The 23,176-nt window shown below is 54.9% G+C and overlaps 3 protein-coding genes across 3 annotated transcripts in view; 1 reads left to right on the plus strand and 2 right to left on the minus strand.

Annotated features, from left to right (window-relative positions):
* Positions 1-350, minus strand: part of LOC115385384 (arf-GAP with SH3 domain, ANK repeat and PH domain-containing protein 2-like) — a 14,481-nt gene extending 14,131 nt beyond the window's left edge. The window contains exon 1 of the mRNA XM_030087364.1: positions 294-350. Within this exon, the coding sequence (XP_029943224.1) occupies positions 294-350 (57 nt within the window). The remainder of the gene's footprint in view (positions 1-293) is intronic.
* Positions 351-433: 83 nt separating this feature from the next.
* Positions 434-4,447, plus strand: allc (allantoicase; the record flags this gene model as incomplete). Its single annotated transcript, XM_030087365.1, has 10 exons — positions 434-496; positions 579-666; positions 1,669-1,788; positions 2,446-2,525; positions 2,651-2,771; positions 3,311-3,466; positions 3,552-3,625; positions 3,712-3,820; positions 4,039-4,139; positions 4,220-4,447. Coding segments are annotated over 10 exons (1,083 nt in total), but the record flags the coding sequence as incomplete, so codon positions are not given.
* Positions 4,448-16,331: 11,884 nt separating this feature from the next.
* The window catches only part of kidins220b (kinase D-interacting substrate 220b), a 35,733-nt gene continuing 28,888 nt past the window's right edge, over positions 16,332-23,176 (minus strand). Inside the window, 5 exon segments of the mRNA XM_030087369.1 lie at positions 16,332-16,946; positions 16,948-17,757; positions 17,848-18,078; positions 18,149-18,247; positions 18,328-18,465. Of these exon segments, the coding sequence (XP_029943229.1) occupies positions 16,683-16,946; positions 16,948-17,757; positions 17,848-18,078; positions 18,149-18,247; positions 18,328-18,465 (1,542 nt within the window). The 3' untranslated portion in view covers positions 16,332-16,682.

The following is a 23,176-nucleotide window of genomic DNA, read 5'->3' on the forward strand; positions in this document are numbered from 1 at the left end:
TTGTTCTCTGACCTTCGTTCTGTTTGAACTTCATGTCAGTCGAGAAACTGGTTCTGCTGTCAGAGGACTGAGAGGACAGTCAGAGGACTGAGAGGACAGTCAGAGGACAGTCAGAGGACTGAGAGGACAGTCAGAGGACAGTCAGAGGACAGTCAGAGGACTGAGAGGACAGTCAGAGGACAGTCAGAACTCTCCGTGGACAGTCAGAAGTCTCAGAGGACATTAGGCATCGGAGACGGGATGCAGAGGACACAGACAGACAAGTGTGACTTCCTGCACTTCAATGATCTGGCCTGTGAGACGGTGGGAGGACGGGTGAGTCTCTGGACCTGTCTGTCCTTCCTGTCCATGTCCATACTGTCCTCTGTCCTGTCTCTCTCTCTCTCTCTCTCTCTCTCCACCCTGCCCGTCTCTGTCCACCCTGTCCTCTGTCTGTCCCTCTCAGGTGGTCTTTGCGACGGACGAGTGGTTCGCTCCGGCCCGGAACCTGCTGAAGGTAGAGGGGTCCTCAGAGGGGGACATGTGAGGGACGTCCTGCTGGGACTGACCCCTGACCTCTGTGTCTCTGTGCTGGACAGAGCGAGCCGCCGCAGTTCCTGCCGTCCGTCTTCACCGAGTTCGGAAAGTGGATGGACGGATGGGAGACGAGGAGGAAGAGAGTCCCCGGTCAGTGTCTTCACACCTCTGTCCACATGTTGGACAGACAGGACCCAGAGAGGACATAGGACAGACAGAAAGAGGACAGGGAAGAAGCAGGATGGAGAACAGAGGAGACAGATGTCCAGATGTGAGGACAGTGTCCCCATTGTCTCTGACACTGTCTCTGACGCCGTCCTGACTGTCTCTGACGCCGTCTGTCTCTGACGCTGTCCTCACTGTCTCTGACGCCGTCCTGACTGTCTCTGATGCTGTCCTCACTGTCTCTGACGCCGTCTGTCTCTGACGCCGTCTGTCTCTGACGCCGTCCTCACTGTCTCTGACGCTGTCTGTCTCTGACACTGTCCTCACTGTCTCTGACGCCGTCCTGACTGTCTCTGATGCTGTCCTCACTGTCTCTGACGCTGTCTGTCTCTGACACTGTCCTCACTGTCTCTGACGCCGTCCTGACTGTCTCTGATGCTGTCCTCACTGTCTCTGACGCTGTCCTCACTGTCTCTGACGCCGTCTGTCTCTGACGCTGTCCTCACTGTCTCTGACGCCGTCTGTCTCTGACGCTGTCCTCACTGTCTCTGACGCCGTCCTCACTGTCTCTGACACTGTCCTCACTGTCTCTGACGCCGTCCTGACTGTCTCTGATGCCGTCCTCACTGTCTCTGACACTGTCCTCACTGTCTCTGACGCCGTCTGTCTCTGACGCTGTCCTCACTGTCTCTGACACTGTCCTCACTGTCTCTGACGCCGTCTGTCTCTGACGCTGTCCTCACTGTCTCTGACACTGTCCTCACTGTCTCTGACGCCGTCCTCACTGTCTCTGACGCTGTCCTCACTGTCTCTGACACCGTCCTCACTGTCTCTGACGCCGTCCTCACTGTCTCTGACGCCGTCCTCACTGTCTCTGACGCCGTCTGTCTCTGACGCCGTCCTCACTGTCTCTGACGCCGTCCTCACTGTCTCTGACGCTGTAATGTCTCTGACACTGTCCACCGTGTCTCCGGCGCTGTCCTTCAGGACATGACTGGTGCCTAGTCCAGCTGGGCGTCCCCGGACGTGTCCACGGCATCGATGTGGACACGTCCTTCTTCACAGGGAACCACTGTCCTCATGTCTCCATCCAGGGAGGCTGTCTGGGTACGTCCTGCTGTCCCCCTCCACCCTGACCTCTGACCTCTGACCTCCACCCTGACCTCCACCCTGACCTCTGACCTCCACCCTGACCTCCACCCTGACCTCTGACCTCCACCCTGACCTCTGACCTCTGACCTCCACCCTGACCTCCACCCTGACCTCTGACCTCTGACCTCCACCCTGTCCTCCACCCTGACCTCCACCCTGACCTCTATCCTCCACCCTGACCTCTGACCTCCACCCTGTCCTCCACCCTGACCTCTATCCTCCACCCTGACCTCTGACCTCCACCCTGTCCTCCACCCTGACCTCTATCCTCCTGACCTCTGACCTCCACCCTGTCCTCCACCCTGACCTCTATCCTCCACCCTGACCTCTGACCTCCACCCTGTCCTCCACCCTGACCCCTGCCCTTCACCCTGACCTCTGACCTCCACCCTGACCTCTGTCCTCCACCCTGACCTCTGACCTCTGACCTCCACCCTGACCTCTGACCTCCACCCTGTCCTCCACCCTGACCTCTGACCTCTGACCTCCACCCTGACCTCCACCCTGACCTCTGACCTCCACCCTGTCCTCCACCCTGACCTCTGACCTCTGACCTCCACCCTGACCTCCACCCTGACCTCTGACCTCCACCCTGTCCTCCACGTCTTCCAGAGGACACGCCCACCTTCACCCTGGACGGCGACCGGACCGGCATGGCGGCGTCGGACAGTCAGATGGCTGCTGTTGCCACGGTAACATCAACTTCCTGTCAACAGCAGAACCGACTGACAGCAGAGAGACTGACAGGAGTGTGTGTGTGTGTGTGTGTGTGTGTGTGTGTGTGTGTGTGTGTGTGTGTGTGTGTGTGTGTGTGCAGCTGGGCTCGGGGGCGTGGCCTCAGCTGGTGGGCGTGGCCCCGCTGCAGCCTGGCAGCCATCACTTCTTCAAGGTGGAGTTCAGCAGCAGAGTCACTCACCTGAGGGTCAACATGTTCCCGGGTAGGGACGCCGGGGACGCCGGGGACACTGAGACCGAGACAGCCAGGGAGACAACCAGAGAGACAGAGACAGTCAGAGAGACAGAGAGACAACCAGAGAGACAGAGACAACCAGAGAGACAACCAGAGAGACAGAGACAGTCAGAGAGACAGAGACAACCAGAGAGACAGAGACAACCAGAGAGACAACCAGAGAGACAGAGACAGTCAGAGAGACAGAGAGACAACCAGAGAGACAGAGACAACCAGAGAGACAACCAGAGAGACAGAGACAGTCAGAGATACAGAGACAACCAGAGAGACAGAGACAACCAGAGAGACAACCAGAGAGACAGAGACAGCCAGAGAGACAGAGACAACCAGAGAGACAGAGACAACCAGAGAGACAACCAGAGAGACAGAGACAACCAGAGAGACAACCAGAGAGACAACCAGAGAGACAGAGACAACCAGAGAGACAGAGAGACAACCAGAGAGACAGAGACGGAGAGAGAGACAGAAAAGACTTCCATCAAGTCCCGTCTTGGTCCCCGTCCTCAGATGGGGGCATTGCCAGACTCCGGGTCTACGGCGTTGGACAGAGGGACTGGTCCTCCGTCTCCTCCAATCAGCTGCTGGACCTGCTGGCTCTGACCAATGGAGGCGTCTGTCTTGGCTTCAGCGACGCCCACTTTGGACATCCTCGCAACATGATTGGTTGGAATGAGCACGGGACGGGGGACAGGGGGACGGGGAGACTGGGGGCTGGGACTGTGGGTCACTCTGGTCCTGGTCCATGCAGGTCCTGGACGAGCTGCCAACATGGCCGACGGATGGGAGACCGCCCGGAGACTGGACCGTCCCCGAGAGCTGAAGGTGGACACACACACACACACACACACACACACACACACACACACACACTCTCACTGAGCCTTGTGGTCCTGGTCCGGGTTCTGCAGGTGGACCGGTCTGGGATCCTGCAGGTTCCGGGTTCTGAGTGGGCCGTGTTCCGTCTGGGCCACCGGGGCCGGGTCAGCAGGGTGGAGGTGGACACCACCCACTTCAGAGGTGGGACTGTTTACCCCCCACCTGCCCCCCCCCCCCCCCCCCGCTGCCCCCCCACCGACCCCCTATCCTGCCCCCGCCCCTCCCCCCTCCTCTCTCCTGCCCCCCCCTCCTCTCACCTGCCCCCCCCCCCTCTCACCTGCCCCCCCTCTCTTGCCCCCCCTCCTCTCACCTGCCCCCCCCCCCTCTCACCTGCCCCCCCTCCTCTCTTGCCCCCCCAGGGAACTCCCCGGACTCGTGCCGGGTCGAGGCCTGCAGTCTGGACGTGGGGGACGAGTCCTGGTCCTCAGCTGAGTGGGACGTCCTGCTGCCTCCTCAGAAGGTCGGAGCGTCGTCCTCCTGGGGGTCACGGCTCGCTCCGGTCCCGGCTCTGACCTCTGACCTCTGACCTCTGACCCACAGCTCCGCCCCCATCACAGGCATCACTACGGAGAGGCGGAGCTCAGGCTCAACCGGCCAATCAGCCACGTCCGCGTCGTCATGGCGCCGGACGGAGGCATCAGCCGCCTCCGGCTGTGGGGACGGATCGCCGCCGCGCCGGCCAATCAGGAGAGGCCGGCGTCCAAACTGTGAGCGCAGCCGGACGGCGGCGTCCAGACGGCGGCGGCGTCCAGACTGTGGACACGTCCAGATGGCGGCGTCCAAACTGTGAGCGCAGCCGGACGGCGGCGTCCAGACGGCGGCGGCGTCCAGACTGTGGACACATCCAGATGGCGGTGTCCAGACTGTGGACACGTCCAGAGGCCGGCGTCCAAACTGTGAGCGCAGCCGGACGGCGGCGTCCAGACTGTGGACACATCCAGATGGCGGTGTCCAGACTGTGGACACGTCCAGATGGCGGCGTCCAGACTGTGGACACGTCCAGATGGCGGTGTCCAGACTGTGGACGTGGTCGGACGGCGGCGGATCTGTCTCCATTTGACACCTGGATCAGTCAGAGTCATTAAAAGGTTCCCTCAGTCTCTCGGGTCCTGGTCTTTGTCTCTTGTCCCTCTGGATCTCGTCTCCTGAAGCAGCGTCTTCTGGACCGCTTCAGGACGGAGAACCTGGACTCCAGGGTCAAGGTTCTAATGGAACCGGACTCCAGAGGGTTCCTCTGGAGGACAGGCCGAAGGAGATCGAGTCCTGAGGAGATCCGGTTCTGAGGAGATCTGGTTCTAAATAAATCTGGTCCTGAGGAGATCTGGTGCTGAGGAGATCTGGTCCTGAGGAGATCTGGTCCTGAGGAGATCGGGTTCTGCTGGGTTCTCCTCTCAGAACCTCGTCCCACTGTGGCGTTGGAACAGAGCTGCGGATCTCCACAGCAGAACCACACCAGAACCACAGCAGAACCACATCAGAACCACACCAGAACCACAGCAGAACCACATCAGAACCACAGCAGAACCACATCAGAACCACACCAGAACCACATCAGAACCACACCAGAACCACAGCAGAACCACAGGAGAACCACACCAGAACCACAGGAGAACCACATCAGAACCACACCAGAACCACAGCAGAACCACAGAAGAACCACACCAGAACCACAGGAGAACCACATCAGAACCACAGCAGAACCACAGCAGAACCACAGCAGAACCCTGCTGTTCTTTTAGTTGAGTCATGTCTACACGCCGGCGTTCCGTCCAGCTGGTTCCACAGGAGGAAACTGAAGCCAATGCAGTGAAGCTGGAGGCCCTCAGCAGCAGGACGCTGGGAGCCGGCAGCAGGACACTGGGAGCCGGCAGCAGGACGCTGGGAGCCGGCAGCAGGACGCTGGGAGCCGGCAGCAGGACGCTGGGAGCCCGCAGCAGGACGCTGGGAGCCGGCAGCAGGACGCTGGCAGCCCGCAGCAGGACGCTGGGAGCCGGCAGCAGGACGCTGGGAGCCGGCAGCAGGACGCTGGGAGCCCGCAGCAGGATGCTGGGAGCCCGCAGCAGGACGCTGGGAGCCCGCAGCAGGACGCTGGGAGTCGGCAGCAGGACGCTGGGAGCCGGCAGGTTAACGGCCATAATCGGTCACTTGTGGAAACAAGCACCAGAATTGGCACACGTGCTCCTTGTTGATTGCTTTTTGGATAAAATCCGTTAGCCACCAAAAAGTTCATGATGGTGGCCATTTTTCAAGATGGCCGCCATTTAATCTACAATGATACTGCATTTTGCAATAAAATCACAGACTTGTCCTATTTGAATGATACTGGTGTCAAATTATACATTTATCACTATATAGAATCCAAATTTGGACCCTCAGACTTGCTCACTGGCTTCCTTGTACCATATATCAGTGCTGTCTAATAAGCTCTGCATCAGTTAGCTAGTGTAGATTACATGTAGTAATAGCGTTGTGGGATCACTCTTGGTGTAGCCTCTGCCCTTTGACCTGTTCGGCTTGGGAAACCCTGGCAGGAGTACAAGACTCCTGCCGCCATAGCCCTCGGGGTCATGGAGACATGCAGACTGCCACACCACGATAAGGTGATGATCCCATTGAGGCAGGTTTTTTTTTTTTTTGTCTTTTCCTTTTTTAATTTGAGGGTGAGCAATATCCCTTGTATCAAGCGAAAGCAGGTCCTGACTCTCCTCTGGCCCATATCTTTCATGGCTTGAAAGAGCTTTTCTACTTTCTCAAGGAACACTCTTTGTGCTCGTTCGTGGTGGGTGGTGTGTCTTGCACCCTCTTTGGTCCCACATGCCGCCTCACACTGTGCAACCAAGTGACTGACTTCAGGACCAGCAATCATCCGTCTTCTCAGTGCTGATGGGTCTTCAGTCACGCCAGCGTCTCCCTTGATGACGGCGTTAGCCTGCTCGTGAGCTTGGTCAAAAGTCATTCTGAGAACTCTCTGCTTGATTTGTGTACAACAAAGTTTCCACTCTTGAACTCCTGAGCCAGCTGAGGATGCCTCTGTCCCAGCGTAGCCATGTCTCTGTAGTGGATCGAAAGCCACTGTGCATAGTTTGCATTGTTGTTTGCAAAGAAGAATGGTACGAGCTCAGCCAGTGACTGACAGTACAGGAAGAAGTTGGCTTCCCTGAATGATCGGATCAACAAGAGGATCACCAGTTCCATTGACAGCACCATATACCAGAAATGAAACTGGGGACTTGGCAGTTTGTGCTTGTGGTGGACCGAGGGGCCACCCCAACTCGGCACCAGCTCGCCTGGATCACGTTGGGAGAGGACTGGTGGAAAAATGAGGTGGAGGTTCAGAGATTCTTCGCCAGTTCTTCAGTTTATTGGCCGTTTTAAAGTCACACACCTCACAACAGGCTGTTGTCAGAGGCTTCTCCCGACTGACAGCCTCACAGCTGCTCCCCCCCTCCTTAACAATGGTCCTCCTTAAATACCTCCAGCCCAGACCTAATTATCCCATCCCTGGGCGGGATTAAACCAAAATTCCAGGAGGGGTGTCGGATCATCTTATTAATAATTACAGAAAGATTTCTACAAAACCCCCATTGATATATTAACACAAATGAAAATATGACTGCAATTGTACACCACAGATGACCTCCCCATAAATCCATTCCCCAGAACATAAATATTTACAATAAATACACAATTGTGCTCCCCCTCACCCCATGGACTGCTCCTCCCTGCATCAACCAGGTGAAATACAGCTTCACCAGCGGGCGGCGTATCGGCTGGGCAGAGCGAAGGAGGAGGAAGTGTGCGTGGTGAGTAGTTGTGTGGCGTTTCTGCTGGTGTGTGTCCTCAGCAGGGGGTCGTGGGTACCTCACTCCCCGCACTCCAGCCACAGCCACGCCTCTCCTCACTTCCGCCACACTCCCCACTGTCACACATGTGAGAGTCTCAGTTTTGAATGAGAAGGGCTGCTACCTTCTCACATTTCCCACCCCTTCTGGAGTCTCGACGGCAGGGTGGCGAGACAGAAAGTCTGCAACCCGGTTCTGTTTGCCAGCCCTGTACCGCACTGAGAAGCGGCAGGGCTGCAGAGCCAAGAACCAGCGAGTGATGCGGGCATTCGAGTCCTTCATCCGCCCTCGCCACTGCAAGGCGCGGCGACCAGTCTCTGCCCAGCAAGTAGTACTTCAGACTGTCAAGGGCCCATTTGACAGCCAAGCATTCCAACCCCACCTCTGCCACCAAATGTGGTGGACCGACGGGCCACACCAAGCTCACACCAAGCTTGGAAGCCGGGACCCTCTTTGGCTGTTCGTCTGTCTCTTTCCAGCAGTCCGTGTGGGCTTCCTCCAGAAGCTTGTACAGACTGCATCTGTCATGTTCTCGTGATGTTTGAAGCTTTCAGAAATGAATCTGCTGTCCTGGGAGATGGTATCCCTCCTCTAAGAGGGCTCCTGTCCAACCACCGTCCTGGAGTAGAGTTCCAATGGACTTCAGTGCTGCCATCTCAATATGCAAGCCTCCAAACATTATGACGAACTTGTCCTCACTGTAGATTTCAGGCCAGTGTCACTGGATCTGCTCGGCTGCTGCATATACCGGCTGGTCAGCAGCAATGACTGGCGCTTGATCGGGTTCAGCGATGTCACCGTCTCCTTGATCTTGTCCGTCGCATGCTTGACTGTAGCAACGGAGCGGGCCTGATCTCGCAGCAGAGGCACAAGTGAGGTGGTGCTGACCTCCAATGGCTTTCCTCTCTTCTGTGAAGCAAAGTAGGCTGACCGGGCCACATCCACTGGCCCGTCGGTCACAGTGACTTTCTCCAGCCACTCGGACTCCATGGCCATTTGAGGCCTCAGCAGACCGGTGTCTGGGTCTGTCACACCTCTCTGGGGAGGAGAGGGTTTCTTCTTATATGCTTTATCTGTATTCAGTGGTTCGGGAAGAAAAATATATGACCGACACTTAGCCCGATCGTTCATCCAGTATCATTTAGGTCCCGTGCGATCTGTACACCATCCGGGTCAGTCCATGAACAGGTCATGTTGGCGCCGGTACCTTGGCTCGGCTCTGCCGCGCTGCCACACCCCGTCAATTCAGGCACGGCTGGCTAACTCAACATCTATGTTAAACTACACCTAATCAACACCAGCTGACTGATGCAGGGCTTGTTAGACAGCATTTGGGACACTAAAGTCATTATTTAGCTACACCAGACAAATTATTCAGCTGACACCGAACCCCGTGCTGAGCTTCACAGCAGCGGTGCCACCAGTGTGCCCTGGCTGTGCTCTGGCATCCGCTCTGTTAACACCCCCCCAACCCCAGGTGGACCTCTAATTTAACAGAATATTAGGATTCTGGGACCGATATATGGTACAAGGAAGCCTGTGAGTAGCTCCATGGGTCCAAATTTGGATTCTACATCGTGATAAATGTACGATTTGACACCAAAATCATTCAAATAGTACAGGTCTGTGCAATGTTACTGTATATTAACAAATATTGTTGAAAAATGGCCGCCATCATGAAATTTTTAGGTGGCTAACGGGTTTTGTCAAAAAAGCAATGCCCAAGGAGCATGTGTGCCAATTTTGGTGCTTGTTTCCACAAGTGAAGGATTCTCCTGTAATTACAGTTATCTGCCGCGACGACGCCTCTGAATGTGAAGCCGAGCCGGCAGGAGCTCTGCTCAGACCTCCAGGCTGTTTTATAACGTCCAAACTGATATTAACCTGAGATCCTTTATCAAAGGAGCGATTAAACCAATATTAAGATGGTTATTAGGAAAATACGACCATTAAAACAACTGAAATAAACTAAATGAATTCCTCGGTTCACTTGATGGTAAGAAACACTGGAAGTCTTCAAAACTGAAACGACAAACACAACTTCAGTTTATAAACGCTGGAAGTATTCCTTACCTGAATTCTCTCTATACAAATTTTAAGCAAAAGTGAAAAAACATTTCTTGACATTTCTCGACAACACTTGAATTATTAAAAAAAAAGAAAAAAAAAGAAAAAGATACAGTAAAGATTTGTTCGGTACTTGGGGAAAAAATCTTCACTAATCAGCAGTGTTGGGCAAGTTACTTTAAATTAGTAACTTAGTTACAGTTACTAGTTACTGCCTTCAACAGTAACTCAGTTACTTTAAGTTACTCGTTACTTTCAAACTAACTAGTTACTAGAAAAAGTAACTTGATTTTCATTTCACTCTAAATTGTAAGAACGTGTTGCCTCCCTAACCGGACCGCCAGGGAGGCCAAACACAGATGTAAGTCCTCCCCTTCCACATGTGCAATGCGCCACCTACTGCCCTGAATGTGCAATGGCAGTGTATTCGTGTCGGTGCAGGTGAATGATGAACTCAATGAAAATCAATTAAAACATGTTTGTTGTCCCCTCATCTATATTGTATCCTACTGTTTTATTTCAAATGTTTTCAACCCTCTATAAATGCACACACAGTATTTCATTATTTTGAGGTTGCCATCGTATAGTGCTCAATGAAATAACTATAAAATTTGATCATTGTACCCAATATCACAACAATAAAGCAGTGGATCAATGAAACACAATGCACAGTATGTTGAAACGTTTGATAGGCATATTTATTGTATCCATTGAAACAGACAGAAAGTATACTGTTGGCAGTGCAAACATGAAGCTGTGCCTCAGACCACTGCAGCAGCAAAACTGATTCAAACATAAACACAGTGAGACTTACCTCAAACCAACTGGAGACCTCACATTCAGTAATGATGTTCAAACTTAAAAGTGTTTTCAGCTTTAAAACGAGAAACTAAATAAATAAAAATAAATAAATATTAACCAAAAAACCAAACATTTTCAGCCTCACAAACATGGTTACTGTTTAACAAAAACAATATTCCCTCCAGTCTGGCCATTGAGATCAATTAAACTACAGATGAAATCAACAATGATGGATAAAATAATTTAGCAAATAAGTGACACACTTGGAATTTTCACTTGGAAATATTAACGTGCTTGGCCTTGTGGGTCACGCTTGGGAGGAACACAAACCATCATCACCTCAGTGCTTATCAGCACGGCTCGTCCTCAAACCAACGACTGGACCTCAGGAGGAGAAGCTTCTCCAAGTGGCGATCTGACAGCCTGTGGCTCTTTGGAGAGAGCATCAGGTCTCCCAGGCTGAAGAGCCTTTCAGGAGTCGCTGCATTAAGTTTCAGAGACAGTTTCTTTATCAGTGGAGACTGATTCAGAGTGTCAATCCCTGCTGCTCCTGATGTGAGGTACTCGGCTACTTGAGCTTCAGCAGTGGCACAGGTATCCTCCTCATTTGTGGCACAGGAGAAGAAAGTCGTCCTCTTTGCTGGAACCCGGCTGCTGCGTGGCCTCGGCAGCGCTGCTACCTGGCTGCTGCTCTTGCTCAGGTCGAAGTCTTCGGCACTCTGACAGCAGACTTGCCTTTGCCAAGTCCTTCCGCTCCTGGCCATGCAGCCAACGAAGCTTGAATTTTGGCAGTGTCACAGCAGCCAGGACAGCACCTTCACTGCCAAGGACACGTGCAAACCTCGTTTATAACACATAACAAGAGTGCAACAAACATTAATAAAAATGCAAGTGAATTATGAATTTAATTAAAAATAAACACAAAAGAAAAACAACATCTCTTACCTGGACAACTGCATCTGGTAGCCCAACAAGGACTTGCAGTCCATTTTTCATTTCCAAAGTCTTGGTCATCAGTGATTCCAGCGTGGGGAGGAGTGCGCCATGGAAACGACTGGCTTCTCCCTGCAGAATGTCCAGCGCCACAGTGAGCGGCTGCATGACAGCACAGTATTCTCTGATGCACTGACGCTCCCTCTCATTCAAACTGTTTCGCTGTAGTTTGGAGGCGAGGGTGTTCAGCTCCACCAAAGGCATCTTGGAAATTCGCTCCAGAGCATCATAGAATGAGTTCCATCTGGTTGTGCAAGGTACCAGTAGCTTCTCTGCAATAACGTCATCCACAGTCTGAGCGGCCACCGTGGAGCGACTGGCCTCGTTCCACAGCCCTGCACGTTTTGTGGTGGCGCTTCTGTAAATGGCTTTCGTATCAGGTTTAGACAACAGCCACTTATCCACATCGGTGCAAGAGAGAAGGTTCAAAGTGTGCGACGCACATCTCTGATGTGGAGGTAAAGAAATCCCACCATCAGCATCAGCACCACCGTCCTGAAGCACATCCTCAGTGGAAACAGGCGTCACCTCATCCTGCCCGTCTGCAGAGTCGTCCGGCTCAGGTGGCGGCTGGTAAACCGGAAAGGCTTTGACAAAGTTAGAACCACTGCCTGTTACAGTTGTCGTTACTTTGAAGGATGGGCCATGGGATGCGTTTATGCTGTCCAGCTCTCTTGCAGTACTCTGGTATGTTTGGCGACCTGAAACCTCCTGCATGCCAGCAGATTGATTGGATTTATCCAACGTGCAGTTACGCCGAGAAAACTCGTATTATGCGTTGTCCAAATGTCTGCTGTTGTGGAGACATGTTGCAACTCGTCGAATGTCTTCTTGAGCTCTGACTCCATGTTAGCGTATTCTTGATCCAGGTACCGGGAAACCATCGTCCTGCATGGTGCCGGCGCAGCGCCGTCTCGCCCTCGCACAGGTGTTCTGCTGACGAGTTCTCTGACAGCAGGGGACTCAGCCGCTGAGGTAGGCAGCATGTCTTCCACAACACACCTGGCAGTAAGGCTGAATCCCATTTCACCCCTTAGCCCTTCCCCTTGGCCCTACCCCTTAGCCCTCCGCCTATGAAACGGAGTGCTAAGGGGTAGGGGAGAAAGTCAACCCCTCCGAATTGGAACACCCCTCCAACAATCGCGTACGTCATCAGTAGTCGCCGCTGCCGATGACGTAGGCAGATGCGACAATTATCTGCCGAAGAAGAATGTTTTTCTTACATTTTAAAACTTTATTAATTGACAAAATACTGACATTTATGAACGTCTTTCGTTGCGGACGCCGCCATCTTGCCGATCTTGGAAGGCTTTCTGAGAAATCTGTCATCCAGTGGCGCCGGTGGCGAGGGGCGCTTGTTTTGTTTGCCTGGACCGTCAGTGGCGGGTGGGGTTAGTTCACTTCCGCATTGGCGGGGGCGCTCGTTTCCCACCTGCGCATTCCAGGCGGGCCGTGTTGAAGAAACCAGTTTATTGAAAATAATCGTCTATCTGTTGTGTTTGGAATGCGCCTGGAATGCGCGGGTGTGGAAACGATCACTCCCGTCAATGCGGAAGTGAATTAACCCCGCCCGCCAGGCATGACCTAGGCTGAAAGAACAAGCGCCCCTCGCCATCGGCCGATACCCCTCCGTTTGGAGTGTGCCTCTCGAGAATCTCCTTTTGGAGGGGTGACTGGCCCTCTTTCTTGGCCCTACCCCTCCGTCATAATGACAATTGGGACACTCCTACCCCTCCACGTGAACGCGCAAACCGAGGGGCAGGGCCAAGGGGAAGGGCTAAGGGGTGAAATGGGATTCAGCCTAAGTCTGCTGAGCTGTGTCTGCGTTACAGACTGTGCAAGAGGCTTTGTAAAATCAAGCGTTCGTCGTTTAGCTTGAGCGGCTCCTCCTTGAGCGGAGCTCCAGCAGCATCGCCTGCCACCTTCGGTCGACGCATGCTGCTTCTGATGTTTCAGCAGATCGGAATTGCTTGTCTTTGATGTGGATAAAGTTTCCGAACCTCCACATAGATTACAGGTCACCACAATATTCTGCTGGTCTTTCACCGTCACAAAGGAAAAGTAATGTGCATATTTCCACGAGAGAAATCCCACGCCTGGACCGTCGTCACCTGCCGCCATTGTTGTTTTCTGTTTTTGTTTTTTTAATGCACGTTGCAGCGTCATGTGGCTTCAGGACCACTACGGAAATTTCACGCACTTGAAATAACGAGTAAGGAGCCTGTTTGAGTTGCAGTAATGATAAACGCGTTACTGATTTTGACAAAGTAATTAGTTATAGTACTCGTTACTGCAAAATGTAACGTAGTTACTCTAACGCGTTACTTAAAGCTCGTGTCCGGAGTTTTGAAAGAGAGAGGTTTTTTTAATCCAACGTCTGGAGGCTCCGCCCTCCCTCTGCTTTCATGAGCGACCAAGCCACGCCCCTTTATGTACGCGGGTGAAAATGAGAGCCTCCAGTCCTGCAGCATCCTCCAGGTTCAGCTGTTTCCGGTGGATGTTCAGCAGACGGTGGATATATCTGCTGCAGAGCTAACTCTCCCCTGCTGGGCGAGCGACGTGCTCTCTGGCTGCGACGCTGCTGCACATTTTGATTGACAGCAGGACAAGGCGGAAGCTCGAAGTCTATTGGCTGACGCTGACCGGCGCTTTTTCGGATAACATGGGGGTCTATGAGACGAAGGCGGGGCTCAGAAATACATTTTTATATTGCTTTATGCTGATATTATATTGTAGTATGAACCAGACTGACACATTTAAAGGTGCTGTAGGCAGGATTCCGCATCTCCGCCATCTTGCTTAGGGTTACCTAAGCAAGATGGCGATTTGACCCATCTAAGATGGCGATTTGAAACCCAGCACGGCCAATCCTGTCCTGTTTTCTCTGACGTCACGCCCTTACGCAAGTTAAGCCCCTCCCACAAGAACGTGCGACGAACGCCCCCTCGACCAATCACGGTTAGAGCCTCAGGGGCTCTTCTGATTGGTCAAAGATACCTGGAGCTGTCGAGATTCCTTTTCAGCTCAGAGCAGAGACAGATGGAAACGCTGCGCCCTGGTGGTAGAGCAGTGATGCTACACTCCTAAAGGATTATCAATGATACTCTAACATTTAATCCAAAGAAAACAGAAAAATTAGCAGTGACCAGCAGAATCCTGCCGACAGCAGCTTTAAGCTCTGTTGAAAAACGATACATACGTTGGAAACGAACAGAAACTCCGGACACCAGCTTTAATAACGCGTTAGTCCCAACACTGCTAATCAGTGCTGAGCTCTTATTGCAGCTTCACAGTCAGAACAAGTCAAACTGGATCAGATCCTCCGTCTGCCACTAGGAGGCGTTCTGTTTCATTTTCTGCTGGATTCTGATTAAAGTTCATCGGTAAATCGCTGCGTCTTTTCCTCCCGCCGAGCCCCTGCAGAGAGCTGCAGCAGCGCCCTCTAGAGGCCGCTGCTGCAGCGCAGGCTGCTCAAACAGGAAGCAGCTGTGAACTGCTGATATTTTCAGAGTAAAGCAGCCGATCTGCGTGAACAAGCTGGAGAATCGCATCTGATTTCATTTATTTTGAAAGTCAAAATACTGACATTTCCGTCTCGTCTCGTTAACGAAAACAACAGATCCGTCTCGTCATATTTCCGTCTTTGAAGAGATATTTTTAGCTCGTCACGTCTCGTTTTAGTCACGGAAAAAAGGGGCGTTGACGAAACATTCTCCTTGTCGTCATCGTTAACAGAAACAACACTGCTCCAGAACCTGGGACAGGAAACACTTTCTCCTCAGTCTCAACAAAATAAAAGCCGAGTCGTAGCATCAGCATGGACTTTTATTGGTTCACTTTACCTTCAGATGAGTCACATGACCCCAGAGCTTCAATCTGATTGGAGAAAGACAGCTGATGCTAACGTCACTCCCGCATGCTTCGAGAAGCGACCAGAAAGACAGGATTTCACAATAAAACACCGAGTTTACTGCTTCACACTCAGCTGCAGCTTCATCTTATTCTGAAAGATTTACTTAAACAAAAATACAGACAATTTAATGCCATGGAACGTCACGGAACGTCACGGAACGTCACGGAACATCACGGAACATCACGGAACATCACGGAACGTCACGGAACGTCACGGAACGTCACGGAACATCACGGAACGTCACGGAACGTCACGGAACGTCACGGAACATCAGGGAACGTTACAACCAAACAGCCCCAGGTCTCTTCAAACACAAATGCCCGTCTAACACTGAAACATCTGGATAATTCTGAAACATCTGGCTAATGCTAAAACATCTGGCTAACGCTGAAACATCTGGCTAATACTGAAACATCTGGCTAACGCTGAAACATCTGGCTAACACTGAAACGTGGCTAATTCTGAAACATCAAGCTAACACTGAAACATCTGGCTAACGCTGAAACATCTGGCTAATACTGAAACATGGCTGACGCTGACGGCTATGCTAGCTTGCGCAGTGGTGCTACCAGTCTGGAGCGGGGTGTTGATACTGATTGGGGGCAGAAGCGTTCAGAGGTCAGAGGTCACAGGTCGGGTTGAAGCTCTGCTTCACTCTTCCTGGAGTTTCACTCGTTAAAAACAGCGTTTCTACTTCATCCTGGACTGACGGCAAAATCACAGTGTCGCCACGGCAACATGCAGCAGCTGCTACCAGCATCCACGTCACCGAGCTACAGTCTAAACACAACACAACACAACACAACACAACACAACACAACACAACACAACACAACACAACACAAAAGAGGAGTCCAGGTGGGTCGGGACAGGGCCAGGCGCTTCGGGGCGGGACAGGGCGGGGCGGGGCGCATCAGGGCGTGTCAGGGTGGGTGGGGGCGGGACGGGTCCAGGTGGGTCGGGTCAGGGCGGGACGGGTCCAGGTGGGTCGGGTCAGGGCGGGACAGGTCCAGGTGGGTCGGGTCAGGGCGGGACGGGTCCAGGTGGGTCGGGTCAGGGCGGGACGGGTCCAGGTGGGTCGGGTCAGGGCGGGGCGCGTCGGGACAGGATGGGGTAGTGGCGGGCGGGTCAGGGCAGGGTAGGTTGGGGCGGGTCCAGATGGGTTGGCGCTGGGTGGGTCTAGGTGTGGGGGGGCAGGACAGTGTGGGGCGGGTCCGGGCGGGTCCAGGCGGGTCGGCGCTGGGTGGGTGTGGGCGTGGGGGGGCAGGACAGTGTGGGGCGGGTCCGGGCGGGTCCAGGCAGGTCGGGGTAGTGCAGGGCGGGGCGCCGTAGTGCCAGGTGGGTCTGGGCGTGGGGGGTCAGCAGGCGGCCCCCGCAGGACCCCGGCTCACAGGATGCTCTCGCGCTCCTCGCCGAAGGCCACGGCGTCGGAGGACACGGCGCAGACCTCGGGGGGGTCTCCGGGCTTCAGGCCCCTCTTCAGGTGGACCACGCGGACGTTCTCGTTGTCGGGGCCGGGCGCGGTGCCGGTGCCGGTGACGGCGGCGGTGGAGGGGGCGGGGCCGGGGCCGGGCCGGTTGTTGTTGAGCGTGACGCTGCTGGGCGTGCGGTTGAGGTTGAAGGACCGGGACGAGGGCCAGCTGTCCTCGGGGACTGCTGGCCAGCAGGCTGCAGCGGTCCTCGGAGCAGATGGACATGCGGACCGCCGGGTCCGGGTCCCGCGGGCCGCCGGGGAGGCCGCGCCCCCCGTCCAGCTCCATGGGGTCGGGCCGCTCCGCCTGCGACAGCTCCGCCTCCTCGTCCTGCAGCGAGTGGTTGGGCGAGCTCTCGCTGGAGCGCACGCCCGAGTCGGACGAGTCCTTCTTGTCCAGCGTGGCGTCCGACAGGTAGTCCTTCCCCTTGAGCGCCAGCGAGCCGCCGGCCGGCTTGGCGTCCGGCGCCTTGAGCAGCGGAGCGTTGTCCGACTCCTCCGACTCGTCGTCGCTGGTCAGCTTCTGGTAGCGGAGGCCGCCGCCGCCGCCGCCCGCCTTCAGCCTGAGGTCGGCGGCGGCGCCCTGGAACAGGCCGCCGCGCTCCGCCGAGGCTTTGCGGCCGAGCGGCGCCCGGGACGCGCCGTGCTCGCCCTTCTCGTCCTCCTCCCTGATGGGGTCCAGGCCGTCGGCGCCGGAGAAGTCGCCGCCGTCCGCCGCCGGCTTGCCGCCCCTCTTAGCGAAGGACTTGCGTCCGTCCTGCTCGGCGCCGTCCTTGCCCTTGTCGTCGGCGGACGGCGTCATGAAGTGTCCCGGCTGGGGCTGGACCGGCTTCTCGCCGCCGCCGCCCGTCTCCAGCTGCGCCATCTGCGCCACGTACTCCTGGTAGGCGTCGCGGTACTCGGCCTGCTGCCGGTCCGTCAGCCGGCTGATGTCGTTGGACGACTCCTGCGAGTTCAGGCTGCTCATGCTGGCGGTCCTGTGAGCGCCACCCTGAGGACGGAGGTCAGAGGTCAACGCGCGACGGAACCAGAGGGAAACGGGACTGGAACCGGCGCCCGGAGCCGGGGCTCTGCGACCTACCATCCACTGCGCGCCGCCCTGCCGCGCGGCGTCGTCCAGGCCCACCGTGCTCAGCTCCTCGAAGCTCAGGTTGAAGTTGTACATCGGGGACGTGTCCGGGTTGGCGGCGCCGGCGAGGGGCGGGGCCACGGCGCGCCGGCCCATCTCGGAGGCCACGCCCACGACGCTGCCTTGCTCGCTAGCGGCTTCCTCGTGCAGAACCTGGCTCTCCGTGTGACGCATGTCAAGAATCTGCAGCGGAGGAACATCGGTCAGGCTCGGCGGTTCCGCGTTCGATTCCCGGACGGGGCGTTCCACTGACCGTGGCTCTGAACAGCTGCCAGTCCCCGAAGTTCATGTTCATCTCTTTCTTCAGCTCGTCGATGTTACACTGAGACAGAACTCTCCCGTTCACGTTGGCCTGAAGCACACAGACAGGAATCGAACTGAGCGGCGCAGTGGTGCAGTGGAGTGCTGGTGTGGTGGAGCGGGTTGCCTGACCTTCCTGATGGTGGCGCTGTACTGTCCCATCATGCTCTGGTCGATGCCTTCGATCAGCCGCACGCGCTCGCACACGGACTCGGTGGTCATGGAGCTGAGGAGGACGGACGGAGCGGCCGACACCACCGAGGCCGAGCCCTGGTTCGATTCCCACAAACAACGAGAGGAGGTGCAGTGCAGACAGTCAACAAACAAACGATGTCTTCATTTCCTGTTGTGAGTAAGATGCCCCCCCCCCCCCCCCCCCCCCCCGCAGGCCCTGGGCAATCAGCGTTGCTGCTTTTTCCTACCTCTGATTACGGAGATAAACTTTAACCATCGTCTGAAAGCAACAGTCAAGCAAGAGCAAGAGTCTGAAGGGTCTGAAGGGTCTGAAGAGTCTGAAGAGTCTGAAGGGTCTGAAGGGTCTGGAGGGTCTGGAGGGTCTGAAGGGTCTGAAGGGTCTGAAGAGTCTGAAGGGTCTGAAGGGTCTGGAGGGTCTGGAGGGTCTGAAGGGTCTAAAGGGTCTGAAGAGTCTGAGGGGTCTGAAGGGTCAGGAGGGTCTGAAGGGTCTGAAGAGTCTAAAGGGTCTGAAGAGTCTGAGGGGTCTGAAGGGTCAGGAGGGTCTGAAGGGTCTGAAGAGTCTGAAGGGTCTGAAGGGTCTGAAGAGTCTGAAGGGTATGGAGGGTCTGAAGGGTCAGGAGGGTCTGAAGGGTCTGAAGGGTCTGAAGAGTCTGAAGAGTCTGAAGGGTCTGAAGAGTCTGAAGAGTCTGAAGAGTCTGAAGGGTCTGAAGGGTCTGGAGGGTCTGAAGGGTCTGAAGGGTCTGGAGGGTCTGAAGGGTCTGAAGGGTCTGAAGGGTCTGAAGAGTCTGAAGGGTCTGAAGAGTCTGAAGAGGCTGAAGGGTCTGAAGGGTCTGGAGGGTCTGAAGAGTCTGAAGGGTCTGAAGGGTCTGAAGAGTCTGAAGGGTCTGAAGGGTCTGGAGGGTCTGGAGGGTCTGAAGGGTCTAAAGGGTCTGAAGAGTCTGAGGGGTCTGAAGGGTCAGGAGGGTCTGAAGGGTCTGAAGAGTCTGAAGGGTCTGAAGGGTCTGAAGAGTCTGAAGGGTATGGAGGGTCTGAAGGGTCAGGAGGGTCTGAAGGGTCTGAAGGGTCTGAAGAGTCTGAAGAGTCTGAAGGGTCTGAAGGGTCTGGAGGGTCTGAAGGGTCTGAAGGGTCTGAAGAGTCTGAAGGGTCTGGAGGGTCTGGAGGGTCTGAAGAGTCTGAAGGGTCTGAAGGGTCTGAAGGGTCTGAAGAGTCTGAAGAGTCTGAAGGGTCTGAAGAGTCTGAAGAGTCTGAAGAGTCTGAAGGGTCTGAAGGGTCTGGAGGGTCTGAAGGGTCTGAAGGGTCTGGAGGGTCTGAAGGGTCTGAAGGGTCTGAAGGGTCTGAAGAGTCTGAAGGGTCTGAAGAGTCTGAAGAGGCTGAAGGGTCTGAAGGGTCTGGAGGGTCTGAAGAGTCTGAAGGGTCTGAAGGGTCTGAAGGGTCTGAAGAGTCTGAAGAGTCTGAAGGGTCTGAAGGGTCTGGAGGGTCTGAAGAGTCTGAAGGGTCTGAAGGGTCTGGAGGGTCTGAAGAGTCTGAAGGGTCTGAAGGGTCTGAAGGGTCTGAAGAGTCTGAAGGGTCTGGAGGGTCTGGAGGGTCTGAAGAGTCTGAAGGGTCTGAAGGGTCTGGAGGGTCTGAAGAGTCTGAAGGGTCTGAAGGGTCTGAAGGGTCTGAAGAGTCTGAAGAGTCTGAAGGGTCTGAAGGGTCTGGAGGGTCTGAAGAGTCTGAAGGGTCTGAAGGGTCTGAAGAGTCTGAAGGGTCTGAAGGGTCTGGAGGGTCTGGAGGGTCTGAAGGGTCTGGAGGGTCTGGAGGGTCTGAAGAGTCTAAAGGGTCTGAAGAGTCTGAAGGGTCTGAAGGGTCAGGAGGGTCTGAAGGGTCTGAAGAGTCTGAAGGGTCTGAAGAGTCTGAAGAGTCTGAAGGGTCTGGAGGGTCTGAAGGGTCTGAAGAGTCTGAAGGGTATGGAGGGTCTGAAGGGTCAGGAGGGTCTGAAGGGTCTGAAGGGTCTGAAGGGTCTGAAGAGTCTGAAGAGTCTGAAGGGTCTGAAGGGTCTGAAGGGTCTGAAGGGTCTGGAGGGTCTGAAGAGTCTGAAGGGTCTGGAGGGTCTGGAGGGTCTGAAGAGTCTGAAGGGTCTGAAGGGTCTGAAGGGTCTGAAGAGTCTGAAGGGTCTGAAGGGTCTGAAGAGTCTGAAGGGTCTGAAGAGTCTGAAGAGTCTGAAGGGTCTGAAGGGTCTGGAGGGTCTGAAGGGTCTGGAGGGTCTGAAGGGTCTGAAGGGTATGGAGGGTCTGGAGGGTCTGAAGGGTCTGAAGGGTCTGAAGGGTCTGAAGAGTCTGAAGAGTCTGAAGGGTCTGAAGGGTCTGAAGGGTCTGAAGAGTCTGAAGGGTCTGAAGGGTCTGGAGGGTCTGGAGGGTCTGAAGGGTCTGGAGGGTCTGGAGGGTCTGAAGAGTCTGAAGGGTCTGAAGAGTCTGAAGGGTCTGAAGGGTGAGGAGGGTCTGAAGGGTCTGAAGAGTCTGAAGGGTCTGAAGAGTCTGAAGAGTCTGAAGGGTCTGGAGGGTCAGGAGGGTCTGAAGGGTCTGAAGGGTCTGAAGGGTCTGGAGGGTCTGAAGAGTCTGAAGAGTCTGAAGGGTATGGAGGGTCAGGAGGGTCTGAAGGGTCTGAAGGGTCTGAAGAGTCTGAAGAGTCTGAAGGGTCTGAAGGGTCTGGAGGGTCTGAAGGGTCTGAAGAGTCTGAAGGGTCTGAAGAGTCTGAAGGGTCTGAAGAGTCTGAAGGGTCTGAAGGGTCTGGAGGGTCTGAAGGGTCAGGAGGGTCTGAAGGGTCTGAAGGGTCTGAAGGGTCTGGAGGGTCTGAAGAGTCTGAAGAGTCTGAAGGGTCTGGAGGGTCTGAAGGGTCTGAAGGGTCTGAAGGGTCTGAAGAGTCTGAAGAGTCTGAAGGGTCTGAAGGGTCTGGAGGGTCTGAAGGGTCTGAAGAGTCTGAAGAGTCTGAAGGGTCTGAAGGGTCTGAAGAGTCTGAAGGGTCTGAAGGGTCTGGAGGGTCTGAAGGGTCTGAAGGGTCTGAAGGGTCTGAAGAGTCTGAAGAGTCTGAAGGGTCTGAAGGGTCTGGAGGGTCTGAAGGGTCTGAAGAGTCTGAAGAGTCTGAAGGGTCTGAAGGATCTGAAGAGTCTGAAGGGTCTGAAGGGTCTGGAGGGTCTGAAGAGTCTGAAGGGTCTGAAGGGTCTGGAGGGTCTGAAGGGTCTGAAGAGTCTGAAGAGTCTGAAGGGTCTGAAGGGTCTGAAGAGTCTGAAGAGTCTGAAGGGTCTGAAGGGTCTGGAGGGTCTGAAGAGTCTGAAGGGTCTGGAGGGTCTGGAGGGTCTGAAGAGTCTGAAGGGTCTGAAGGGTCTGAAGGGTCTGAAGAGTCTGAAGGGTCTGAAGGGTCTGAAGAGTCTGAAGAGTCTGAAGGGTCTGAAGAGTCTGAAGAGTCTGAAGAGTCTGAAGGGTCTGGAGGGTCAGGAGGGTCTGAAGGGTCTGAAGGGTCTGAAGGGTCTGGAGGGTCTGAAGAGTCTGAAGAGTCTGAAGGGTATGGAGGGTCAGGAGGGTCTGAAGGGTCTGAAGGGTCTGAAGAGTCTGAAGAGTCTGAAGGGTCTGAAGGGTCTGGAGGGTCTGAAGGGTCTGAAGAGTCTGAAGGGTCTGAAGAGTCTGAAGGGTCTGAAGAGTCTGAAGGGTCTGAAGGGTCTGGAGGGTCTGAAGGGTCAGGAGGGTCTGAAGGGTCTGAAGGGTCTGAAGGGTCTGGAGGGTCTGAAGAGTCTGAAGAGTCTGAAGGGTATGGAGGGTCTGAAGGGTCTGAAGGGTCTGAAGGGTCTGAAGAGTCTGAAGAGTCTGAAGGGTCTGAAGGGTCTGGAGGGTCTGAAGGGTCTGAAGAGTCTGAAGAGTCTGAAGGGTCTGAAGGGTCTGAAGAGTCTGAAGGGTCTGAAGGGTCTGGAGGGTCTGAAGAGTCTGAAGGGTCTGAAGGGTCTGGAGGGTCTGAAGGGTCTGAAGAGTCTGAAGAGTCTGAAGGGTCTGAAGGGTCTGAAGAGTCTGAAGAGTCTGAAGGGTCTGAAGGGTCTGGAGGGTCTGAAGAGTCTGAAGGGTCTGGAGGGTCTGGAGGGTCTGAAGAGTCTGAAGGGTCTGAAGGGTCTGAAGGGTCTGAAGAGTCTGAAGGGTCTGAAGGGTCTGAAGAGTCTGAAGGGTCTGAAGGGTCTGGAGGGTCTGAAGGGTCTGGAGGGTCTGAAGGGTCTGAAGGGTCTGAAGGGTCTGGAGGGTCTGGAGGGTCTGAAGGGTCTGAAGGGTCTGGAGGGTCTGGAGGGTCTGAAGGGTCTGGAGGGTCTGGAGGGTCTGAAGAGTCTGAAGGGTCTGAAGAGTCTGAAGGGTCTGAAGGGTCAGGAGGGTCTGAAGGGTCTGAAGAGTCTGAAGGGTCTGAAGAGTCTGAAGAGTCTGAAGGGTCTGGAGGGTCTGAAGGGTCAGGAGGGTCTGAAGGGTCTGAAGGGTCTGAAGGGTCTGGAGGGTATGAAGAGTCTGAAGAGTCTGAAGGGTATGGAGGGTCAGGAGGGTCTGAAGGGTCTGAAGGGTCTGAAGAGTCTGAAGAGTCTGAAGGGTCTGAAGGGTCTGGAGGGTGTGAAGGGTCTGAAGAGTCTGAAGGGTCTGAAGAGTCTGAAGGGTCTGAAGAGTCTGAAGGGTCTGAAGGGTCTGGAGGGTCTGAAGGGTCAGGAGGGTCTGAAGGGTCTGAAGGGTCTGAAGGGTCTGGAGGGTCTGAAGAGTCTGAAGAGTCTGAAGGGTATGGAGGGTCTGAA

Source organism: Salarias fasciatus, unplaced genomic scaffold, assembly GCF_902148845.1.
Source record: "Salarias fasciatus unplaced genomic scaffold, fSalaFa1.1, whole genome shotgun sequence".
NCBI classification, from domain to species: Eukaryota; Metazoa; Chordata; class Actinopteri; order Blenniiformes; family Blenniidae; genus Salarias; species Salarias fasciatus.